This window comes from Leopardus geoffroyi, chromosome D2 (assembly GCF_018350155.1).
Source record: "Leopardus geoffroyi isolate Oge1 chromosome D2, O.geoffroyi_Oge1_pat1.0, whole genome shotgun sequence".
Lineage (NCBI taxonomy): Eukaryota > Metazoa > Chordata > Mammalia > Carnivora > Felidae > Leopardus > Leopardus geoffroyi.
The window spans coordinates 37,594,195-37,606,358 of NC_059334.1; the positions used below are offsets into that span (position 1 = coordinate 37,594,195).

The 12,164-nt window shown below is 42.5% G+C and overlaps 1 protein-coding gene across 44 annotated transcripts in view; it reads right to left on the reverse strand.

Moving 5' to 3' along the window:
- KCNMA1 (potassium calcium-activated channel subfamily M alpha 1) overlaps positions 1–12,164 on the reverse strand; it is a 729,677-nt gene that overhangs the window by 130,200 nt on the left and 587,313 nt on the right. For all 44 annotated transcript variants that reach the window (XM_045437744.1, XM_045437752.1, XM_045437747.1 and 41 more), the window contains 2 exons: positions 8,191–8,277; positions 1,924–2,000 (listed from right to left, as the gene is read on the reverse strand). In XM_045437744.1, the coding sequence (XP_045293700.1) occupies positions 1,924–2,000; positions 8,191–8,277 (164 nt within the window). The remainder of the gene's footprint in view (positions 1–1,923; positions 2,001–8,190; positions 8,278–12,164) is intronic.

The window sequence follows — 12,164 nt, forward strand, 5'->3', positions numbered from 1 at the left end:
CTCAAAAATATGTGGATGCCTAATCAATAAGTAACTTTTAGTGATGCCCCGTGGAACCAGGTTCTTTGACAGATTATCTGGTTCTGGATTATTGGCCTTGACACTCTCCTGCATTTCCCAACCTCCTCTACTACAAAAGTTTCCTTACAATGGAGTTAACCATTTTGTATTTGTTGTTCTCATTTACTTCCACCTTGGGATACATGTTCCTCTGATGGAAAAAATCTGAGGGATGCCTGGTCAGCTGAGCTGTGTTTTTGTGTTCACGACCAACCATGCTGGGATGCATGGTCTGGTAAGGAGGGCCTTTTGTATCAAGGAGTCCAGGGGACTGGAAGTGAGGCGGATTTGTTCTGGACCTACAAATAGCCTTAGATGCTCTTCCTGTTAAGTTGTCAGAATCAGAGAATTCTTAGACCTCTAGACTTTTGTCTGGATCTCTTTGTCTGAGACATCAATAAATACTCATCTTAGTAAGATGTCAGAGCTAGGGGGAACAGGGCGATGGAAAAAGCAAAACAGTGGACCTCAACTGCCCCAAACTTGGGAACCAGCCTCAGAGGATTTCTACAGAATCTGCTCTCGACCAAGAGTGCTCCCATGGGTATTTGCCTAAGAGCTCAAGTGTCTTAGTGCTCCAGCAGAATGATATTTATATCTTACTGGTTTACATTACTGTGTCCCCTTTAGGAGTGTAGTGAAAAAAAGCCCCCTCTTTGGTTGGCCTATCCCAGGAATAGTGCTCTTCTATCTGGTTTCTGCTTGTGAAAAAAGTATTTTATGGGGCTATCTTTCATAACTGTGCTTCTACTCATCAGAGTCAAGGTCACTGTCTTGCCCTTCTCTCTTGCAGATGTGATTAGGGCACTGAGCGCACAGCATCGAGAGGTTTTTGTGTGAGCCTGAGCCCTGGTCTGTTGGGTCTGTGTGACTCTTAGCAATCTCATCCTCCCACTAAACTTGGAGCCTTAGTTTCCTCTTTTTGTAAAATGGAATTAATAACATCCCTTGACAATTATCCAGGGTTATGGTGAAGATCAAAGAAAATAATGATCATAAATAAGGAGCTCTGAAAACATTAAATCACCATAGGAAGGAAGGCATCATTATTATTGTTTTCTTTACGGCCATGAACAATTTCTATTAGGCAATGCAACATGATTACTGCAAAAGGCACAGCCTTCTCAAGGCAAATCCACTTTAGGTCCTGGTTTCTGGAGAGCTCACGACCCAACGTTCCTGACTTACCATATCTTTCTCAAGAGGTCACACTGGCAAGCTGCTTTGGAAGAGATTTGAGACAGGATATGCCAGAAGCTATGGAGACCAATCTAGTCTACCCCAAGGAGCAATGGAGTTTGAGGTTGGTTATTGGAGCAATGGCAAACAAAGCTGATTGGTCATGGTCAAATTCTCTTCCTGAGCCAGCTGGAGGGTACCACAAGTGAAAACTCTGGACTTTGGTATCAAACCTTGCAGCAGCTCCCATTTGGGAGACACAGTCCTCAGACTCGGTTTCCCTTTCAGCCCTAGTCCCCATGTTTACACTTGGTGGCCCCCCATCCAGTGGAAATCATTATGCAAAAAAATACTCCCTCTTCCATGGTCTTAGCAGTCCTCCTTCTCATATATTGTACTGAGTATGTTCAAGTGGGCACAAGCGCCTCGGCATCCCTTTAAGGTCCAGAGGTGGGGATTAGGCACTAGGTTCACTCAAAGGTGTTGACGGTGGTGATTTTTCATCCTTGCTCTAATAAAGCGAGGACAAGTATTTATTCCATGTCTCTTTAAACTGCTGGGCGAAACATAAACATATCCAAGAAACCTCTTGATGTTTAGTGTTTCTTTACTAGGAAAAGGAGAAGGGAAACAAATTTGGGGAAAAGGAAAGAGGGAGGGAAGGGGGAAAGAAACACTACTTACGCCGTTTGCAGCCACATTTTTTTATTCTTTTGGGATCTGTGATGTCATCATGACAGGCCTTGCAGTAAAAAAATGCCCTGGAGAAAGAGAATGGAAAAACTGACACATTTCATAATCCACCCGAATGAAATGAATACCACATTTCCTCCACCGTGGTGCCAAATTAATGAAACACGCCAGCACTAATTTCCTTTCATCTTTTGAAAGGTTTAGACTTTTACAGACGGAAATGTTTGTTGCAAGACCTCTTATTTCAAACACAGGACTCTGCAATTGGAGTTCGTGCTTCTTTTAATAAACCTTCCTTTGAACAGGAACGGGGTGAATGGCTGCTGAGGTGACCCCCTGCATCTGCCTGCTCATCCTTCGTTTTTTGAGCACAGCCTTCAGGGCTGCTCATCAAAGCATGTAGGCAACCAGCCCCAGGCCCTTGGTGGGGAAGTGGAATGTATCTCCGAAACCCTTGCCGTCTGGTCAGATATTTATTGAAGGGAGAGCCAAGATAAAGTTCCACAGTCAAATAAAATCATTAGCCTTGCCCCTCTGAAAGGATATTTCTTTTCAAAGTGAGAGAGGTTAAGGAGGAAGGTGGAGGGGGAAATACAAAAGTGATGGGTCAAGGGGGTCCTCTGTCAAATTTCTTCTGGCATTTCATAGCCCATACTTTGCTCCCAAGCTGGAATGATCAACTCCCATACTCTCGGCCCCGAGAACACAAAATAAATGGAGGTTTGCTTCTCACGGTGAAGCATAGCTCAACCGAGCACTGGAATGGGGTGGGCAGAAGGCACTATAGGGCTGGATACCCAGAGGCAGCAATCAACAAGAAAATCCCCTCATCTGACTTAAGTGTCAAGTTGTGATTATAAAGCACATTGGTTGTGTCCAGACAAGCAACAAACCAAGATCATTCAAGTATAGAATGCATAGGACCTAGAAGAACAGCACTGGAGGCCTACATCTTTTCAGGACGGGGGATTACTGGGACAAAATTCACTGGAACAGCCTTACAAGCTTCCGGATATGGGAGCTAACAAAATCCCTAGTTTCACCACTCCCAACGTGAAATTGAATGGCAGGGATAAACACGGTCTTCCCTTGGCCAAGACTATAAAGAAACACAATTCTTGGCGATTCAATTCCCAGGTTCCCTTTTATGTTTTTCACAGGATTTGCACACGTGATTGACACCAGCTGAAAACCAATGTGGGATCTGGAAGAGATCTTGGAAGTCCCCAGGACTCAGTGTCCTCATCTGTAAAATGAGGAGGTTGTCATGACCTGCCCAAAGGTATCCTGTGCTGGGGTTGGTCAACTTCTAAATCCAAGCCCAGTGCTCTTTCCACCCCAGCATCTCACTCACTATTTCCCTAAATGCCAGTTTTCATCCATGTTGTGAAAAAAGGAAAAAGAAAAAAGGCAGCTGATTGTTTGCCCTGCAAGTGGCAATGTGGCTAAGAAGCCAATCAATGGTGACCTGCCTTGAAAAGGCAATGACAGGAAAGGAGGAAGCCTTTTTGTGTCCACATCCTTTGGCCATTTTCTCTCCCTATCTGATGCTCCTATACATAATAATAATGATAACAATGATAACAGACATTTGTAGGGCAAGGCTATAGGCCAAGCACTATTCTAAGCATTTATAAGTATCAATGAATTGGATCCTTAAACAATCCTTTGAAGGAGTCATGATTATTATCTCTGTTTTACAGAGTGTACAGGAAACTTAAGCACAGGGAGGTTATCTGACCTGCCCAAGGTCTCACAGAGCCAGGATTCAAGTCCACACAGTCTAGTCCTAAAGTCCATGGTCTTAAACACATCTCTACCGCTGAGATGATGAAACCGTGCTGAGCCTGAGTGGACTGTTGAGAAGATAAAGTTGATTACTTCACAAATTCAAAGTGGATTCTGAAAGTGGCCCATGGGGGCCAAACAGGTAAAGCTAATGACTGAGATGGGGCCAGGTTGGGGGGGGGGTGGTCTCTGGTCTGTGACCTGGAGACACATCTCCCAACCAGAGGGAGCACCGTAGCTAAGCTCCAGCTGAGTTTTGCCAAGTGGAACTTCTTTGAGAGCACCACTGTCTTCTCCACTCACCTCTGCCTCTCTCACACTCACCTGGCAAAGCACTCACCCTACTGCACACCTGCACCTGAGCAGCTGAACTGAGGAACGGAAACACAACTGTGTTGACTAATCTCACTTGAAATCCATGGCCACGGACGCCAGGGGCTTCTTCACACACCTCAGGATCTACTCCATATCCCCTCCTTCCACTCAATCTTCTCTGCTCTCCTCCCCACTTCCTCTCCTGCTCATCCACCCCTTCCCCAAGTGGCCCTGTGTTGGTGACCTTGACACACACATCATCAAGAAGACCGGATCCACACCCTGCAAGGCTGATCTTCAGGGTCTCCTTGTCCTCTGCTTTCCTGTTGCGTTTAGCCAATGGGAGGAGCCAGCTGGAAACTGGAGGATGGGAAGAGAGGAATTCCTCCCTGCAGGGCCATGAAATGGTGGTGGCCACATCTCTATATTCCAGAGGACTCAGCTCCTGCCAAGTGGCCTTTCCTACACTACAGCCTCTCTCTCCAGGTTCTGATAACTCTCCTTCCCCTTGATTCTGCAGATCTAGGGCTGAGAGTGGCTCCACTCTGTTGCCAGCTCCAGGGTGCTTTTGCATCCCTTATTGGTTCTCCTTAACCCTCTGCCCACAACTTTTTATGTTCCCTTCATAAAACTCTCCTCCCTTTTCTCATTTAGGTGTGTCACCTGTTTCTGGCCAGGACCCTCTCTGATATAGCACCCAAAATGACACCTCCAGCTTTCATCTTCCCCCCAAACTCCAGAATCTTAGAGCTGACTGTCTACTTAACGTAGCCAAATAGAATTCTTAATTTCCTACATCCCAAACTTGCTCCTTTTCCAGCTAAATCCAGTCTCAGTAAAGTCGGAAGCCAGCACCCACCCAATTTCATAGGCTCCCAATCTAGGCTCCATTCCTGATTCCTCTTTTTCCCCTCATTTCTTATATGCAGTTTACCAGCGGGTCCTATATATAGACTCTCTAAAATATATTCTGAACTGGTCTCCCTTCTCTGTACCTCCACTCACCAGTTTTACCCAAGCTTATCTTCACCTACACTATGCAGTATCTCCATCTGTTGGGCCTCCCACTCCTGTTACCCCACATCCCATTCTCTATAATGGAGAGGAAAGACCTTTCAATGATGTAAATCAGACTACATCACTCCCAGCTTAAAGCCATCAGTGACTCCCTTTTATAACAACCTGACCCATACATATCAAGTCCTATGGGAGCCAGCCCTGCCTTTTTCTCTTACTTCATCTCCCCATACTACTCCTTCAGACACACTTTCCTTCCCTCAGCTCCCTAAACACAACAAAACTGTCCCTACTTTGTCTCCTCTTCCTTTCCCATCTCTGTATGATGGACTCTTTCCCATCACCTCCACCTCTGCTCAAATGTCACTCCTTCCAAGCAGCCTTCACTTGCGCACAATCTAAATCAGTGACCTGGCTGCACTAATTCTTTGATTAATGTACCATGAATAAACAAAACTGTAATTCTTTCCTCCCTAGAACATGAGTCCATGAGAGCAAGGACTTCATTGTTCACCACTGCTTCCCTGGCACCTGGTACAGAGTGTTCCAGAAAGTGAGTGACCTTTGATGCATGAATGAGTATGAGAATGCAGCCAAGTAATGCCAGATCTGCAAGTTTTTCAGGGGAAACCAGAAATAAGGATTTTTAAATAAGGATGATGGTGTCTTCTGCTTGGCAAATAATTTATTTGTTAAAATTATGAATCAAATGAAGCCTGTTTGCAAGCCACACCGAGTCAACGAGGCACCATTTTGTGACCCCGACATCAAAGACTATGTGCCAACATTATTTAAAAAGGAAAATACTCAGTGGCAAGGAGCAGTGGACAAGTGACCGAATGCCCATCCCAAAGTGGCCTAAGGCTGGAATGGTGGTTTCACTGCTCTGTTCCTAAAACACTGCATCTGAAAGTTTCTGTGAGCTAAAAATCCATTAATTTCTTTTGTGGCTTTTTTGTAGGAGAGGGTGCATACTCAATACTGGATCGTCATAATCAACTTTTCCATTTTTACAAAACTTGTTTAGTTTCATTCAAATCTCCAAGGCCCTTTCTGTGGTTTTCTGCCGTCTTCATCTGTTTGAAGTCCCCTAACTGACAGCATTTGCTCCGACACATCACACACCACGGAAAATTACAGGCTGCTGTTGTTGCTGATTGTGTCAGCATGTATTTGTGAACACCATAAAGCACTGAAATGAGACATATTGCACTCCCTAATATAGGAGGTAATTTGTTTTTTGGACTGCCTGGTATTTGTGACATTCATTAGCAAGAGATGCAATAGGAAATAGAATTACACAAATGGGAGCTTCACGTTATATTTGCTATCTGGGAGGTACACGTGATCTATGGTGCCGCTGTGCTCCCCAGCCCCCCACCCCCCATACGTGGTGTTGAGACGCTGCTTCTGTGTCTCACATTCTGGATGTGAGCACAGCCTTCTCTTCCGGGGGGATGTGGGCAGGGGTACTTCAGTCCTGTTCACCAGCCCCCTCTCCTCTCTCAGGTGAACCCAGTTCTTGAAGTACTCCTGAAGAACAGTCAGGATCCATGAACTGGATGAGGTTTTCCTGTCCCCATCTGAATAATGGCAATTCTTTCCCAACTTGTAGATGTAAATTTAAGTCATTAGAGAGCTCAGTTTAAAGAATTTTTGTTTTTGTTTTTTTGCTTCCCCATCCCATTTTTCCTCCTAAAATCTTTCATAAATAGTATGGCTAGACTGTAGGAGTGGGTGAAGAGGCAGAAAGTAATAGACATCAGTTATCAAATATAGTTCTGTGCTTGGCATGCCAGGATCACATCATGACGAATAATTAAGAGTGTAAGCTCTGGCACTGGACATTCTGGCTTTACTACCCGCAAGCAGTAGGGCTTTGGGTATTGGCTACCCAATCAGCACCCCAGTTTCCTCATGTGTAAAATGGAAATAGTAATGATACCTATCTCATAAGGTTGTTGAGAGGATGAAATGAGTTCATCAATACTTGGGGTACCTGGTCCATAGAACAGTGCTGGCACATATTAAACTCTACATAAGAATTTGCTAGTTTCATTAAATTTGGTAGAAAGTGTGGGTTTTGGAAAAGGAAAGACCAGTTCCCATCTGGGCACTGCCACTTGCTTCTGTGCTTTATAACCTCGGATAAATCATTTATCTCAACTTGACCAATGAGGAGACCAAAGCCCTGAGGGTTTTAGAAGACTTACCTTACGAAGTTATTTTGAGGACTAACAATTAAGAATGTAGAATACCTAACACAGGCCTGGCTTTGAGTGGAAGCTCATTAAATGAAAACAATAGGCTTACATAAATAATTACAGACCTTCACAAGTAATAATCTATTTTAAATAGTTTGTGTAACATTATTGTTAGAGTGAGTGACCTGTCTGGCCATTCGAGTCACATCTTCTGCTCATAAATTTTTCATAGATCAAGGATAGAAGCAAATATAATGATATTCCATGGTGTTCTCCAAAGAGCCCTATGATTCCCAGCTGTTTAAACAGGTTTAAGGATGCTGATAAAAGTGTCGTAAAACACCGAGGTCAATGAAATCGTGGGCTGTACCTACAGAGGCCTAAGAATTGAACCTGACAACCTTGCCTACTTACCTAGTAGCCCACAAACAGAAATACAGCCAGTTTAGTATTTCATCTGAAATTAATCCAAACCTTTTGAGATTCCATTTGGCACTTAAAGTGGAAAGCTGATAAATCTCAAGTAAATTTTCCTGGATGATACTAGGTAAAAAGTACTAGACAAGGAACCAATTGTCCTGTGTTATGTTGTTCTGGGTCATCAAGAATCTGGATGATCTCGAACAATCACTTCAGCTCTCTGGGACTCACTTTCCTCCCTTGGAAAATGAAGGAACGGTTAACAAGGCCATCCTAGTTCTAAAATGTTATTATTCCAGTTGAAAGATGTGGAATCAATGATGTGAAGAGGAGCTCATGGAAGCATTTGAAAGCACAGTCTCCTTTTCTTAAGACGAAGCACCATTGATACCCACAGACATGTTAAGAAATTTAGGGGTTAGGGTCCTATACATACTGAAATTACGCCCATTGTGGTGGATCAAGACGTATGTGGCTGGACCAGAAAGGAAGACAGATGAATATAAACTCTTACCTTTTAACTTCTTTGGCATCACTTGCGATGAAAAATCCTAAAGTACCTTCTTGGATCTTAAGATGGTTTCCAGGATTAATCAATATACTGCTCAGTGAACAAAAACAAACAAAGAAGATACAGTTGTGAGTTCATGTTCTGAATAAAACCTTGAAGGCTACACTGTACTGTTAATTTTATAGGGGGCCCACTAGTCTAATGATTTTCCCAAAGATGTTGTCTACAGCCTGATGTCCAGAGTCCCAAACATTTAATTGGATAATGCCATCATAAAGCTCTGATTCTCAATTCCCAGGCTGGCATACTCCCAGTTGCAGAAATCAAAGCACATCTAGGTTTTAGGGCTGGGCGTGTATAATGGGGTTGCCATCATGGGCTTCTCATTTGAAGCAAAGTTCCTAATAATGTTGCCCCTTGGAAACTTCTGTTGATGGTCAACATTGAATGTGATTGGTCTATTAAACCTATTGCTACACCAATTTTCCATTACATGGCAGAGCATTAATGGGACCCCTATATGCATCCAGAAACATACATATATACATGTATTACTGCAAGGAATGGTACACGACACCTGTAACCAATGCAGAAGCAAACATAACATCTGCATGACATCGGTAAAGACATGGAAGTGGATTCCACGTGCAGCCTTATGTAGAAAGAATTGGATCTACCTGAATGGGGAAAAAGAAAAATGCCAGCAGTTGGAAATGATTCCAGTCTGCTTTTACCAGAATGCATGGGAGTGTTTGAATAAAGTGTGTGTCTAGTACATCCTGATTGGCGCAAATTGTAATTAGAAAACAACATGCAAATTATGCCTTAAAAAAAACTTCCCCTTGCAGGGAAGTAAACACTTAAATATACACTGTCCTATTTCAAAGTGTTATAAATAGATTAGCTGACCAAGTTGTGTTTGGACAGACAAAAGAGATACATGCATCCCAATCTAATAAATGGGTGAAACAAACAAGTTAAATTTTCTCCTGATCAAGAGCAGAATACAGAAATGTATTACAAACAGACTAAGATGAGGCTTTGGGCTTAATGGACACAGAATTTAGACCCTCTGAATGTAGCAATAGATACAACAAAGGTATTCTCTGATCTGAAAAGCTGGCTTTAAGGTAAAAGATGTTTGGAATCCAGCTAAAGGAAGTCCTCAACTGTCTAAAATAACCAAAATGGAGGATGGTAATTAACATGGAAATTTTTTACTGCTGGCAAAACAATTCCAGAAAGGCGCTGTGGACAACAGGGTGATGTGTCTGTAGCAATACGGGAAGGACCAGGTGAACTTTCGTTCTGTTGGGAGGACCCAGAGTGGATCATTATTGCAAAATAATTGTTTGTGGTCACAAGAACATCCACTATTACCCATAACGAGACCTGACAGAAGGAAACCAATCCTGTGTCATCACTGTCATTAACACTGAATAATAGCAAGAGACCAGGATGATTGGACTGTTCTGTCCTAGAACTACAGGAAACAATGACATTCTTCACAAATCAGGAAGCAGCAGGCCACACTAACAGCAACAGCTTGCAATGGACAGTGGCACTGTACAGGCACCTCCTAATTACCCCTCTGCCAATTCTTTACATTGGTTCAACAGCCCTCTGACTTCTCATGATCATCAGGGGGAAAGGGTCAGAGCTTATACAGTTTAGATGGATTCCTTTTTCAAAGCCAATTAAATGTGATGTCTTAGAAGGGCAGAATTCTGGATTCTGCACACTTTCTGACCCCTTTGCTACAAGGCAGTTCTCGTATGCCCTGGCTCTGCAATCAGAAATTGGGCCCAAATTCCAGCATCAACCATTTAGTAGCTGTCTGACTTTGGACAAGTTACTAAATCTCCCTCAGACTCAATATCCTCACCTACAAGATGGGCATGATGATAACGATAGTCTTTCTTCAGAGGATTAAGCAAGATAATGCACAGAAGGCTCACTGCATATTGGTTTATTGTTACTCGTATTATTTATTATTGCAAAAAAGACAAAAGTATATTTCATCTTTAATGGAATTATCAGATTCTCTTTAGCTGGTCTAATGGAATGGAACACAGGGCTCCTTATCAAAATATCCTGTTCATAAAGAGATAAAGTTACAGAGTGAAGAACTGTACATTCCAGAATAATGCATAAGGACATACATGAAAAATTCTAGGTACTTCTAGTGACTAAAGCAGCTAATTTCAGGGAACCTGGGTGGCTCAGTCAGTTAAGCAGCTGACTCTTGATTTTGGCTGAGGTCATGATCTCATGGTTTGTGAGTCTGAGCCCCACATCAGGCTCTGAGCTGATAGTGCAAAGCCTGCTTGAGATTGTCTCTCTCTCCTTGTCTCTCTGCCCATCCCTGCCCACCCCCCCTTTCTCTCTATCAAAATAAATAAACTTTAAAAAAGAAGCTAATTCCTTAAAGTTGGAAAAATCTACATTTTGATATGTATTTATATAAGAGTGTAAAAAAAGCTTCTGAGGAAAAAAAATCCTATCATGATTTCAATGATACAATTCAAAAGAGGAAATTTGACACTCATCAATGTCTTGGTGACACCTATGTGCACAATAAGCTTTGCACAGAACTCTTTTTTAAATTATGTGCTTCATTAATTGCACTCCAGTGATCAAGCCCACTGTGTCATGGTGGGACGACAGTGATAGCAAGGTTCCTATCAATGAAAAGTTTCTTCTCATTTCCTCTGTTCTTTATCAACAGTGAACAAGAATTGGCTTACGATGAGAATTTGGGATTGTCATTCCAGACACTGCGGGTTGAGATCATTTATTACAGCTTTCAAGGCTGCTTTAGTCAAATTAGCGTGGCAGAGAAGAAAGATCTGGGGCACTGATGTAAAGCAGATTTGTGTTCAAATCTGTTTCAGCGCCGATGCTGGTTAAGCAAGCAGGTACATGTGTCGGGCCTGTGAGTTCAGACCCTGGGTGCCACTAAGCCTCACTCTCCTCATCTATGAAATGGAGGGAATAATCTGTAGCTTACAGTGTCACTAAGAGAATTAAAGTATATACTATGTGCTGAGTGACTGCCACATGGTAGATCCTGAACGCAAGGTCACTATTAATAGTAAGCAAGGCTATTAAAACAACTAAAGGAGCAGCAAATGATCTCTCACATTGTCTCAGCTCTCCATTTTGTCCTTGGTGCTAATAAGCTACCAGGAGGCACCCTAATAGCATTTGAAAGACCTTTTTAACTGACTGCAGGATCCAAAACATTATATCCCCATACAACATCTGGTGACAGACTAATTTGGACTGGCTTTTGGTTGCAGAGTGGAGTATCTCTCTGTTCCTCAAGCCTTGTGTAGTTCCAAGGACATCACTGACTGTGTGTTTTCTTTTGGACGTGAATAAGAGGCTTTGAATCAACTCTCTAAATCATGTGTGAGGCTGTATGCTCACCTTTGCAACTATCCAGATCAGGCTAAGGAAGCCTTCTGGGTGGGAATTGAAAGAATGAGCCTAGATCTTGAGAATAACGAAGGAAAGAAATCTAGATACATATGAATGTTCATTGAGTTGGATTCCACTCATACATTTAAGGTTTTGATAGAGAAGCTTGTGTCCCTTATTCCAGGGGGCCACTGCTTGTAATACTCCCTATGTAAGGGTTCAACGTTTCAAAGACTCTTTGAGGAAATACGTTACTCTCTTTAATATGGTAGACATTAAGTCTTCTATCCACCTTCCATATCTAGAAAATTTAAATAAAATGTTAATCCTCCTCTTTTTGAAAATATAAAAAGATAAGGATCCTAGACAGAAGTAATTTTTTTTTTCCCAGTAAAGTGCCTACTACCCTCAGAATATGTTATTGACCTCCTACTGGGAATATGTAAATCTTTCCAAAGGTCTTTGATCTCTTAAAAGAATAGCCAACATTAAGTTTGTTTTGTTCTAATGACCTGCCAGAAGTCTTCCTCCCCATGCATCACGTTAAATCAGTC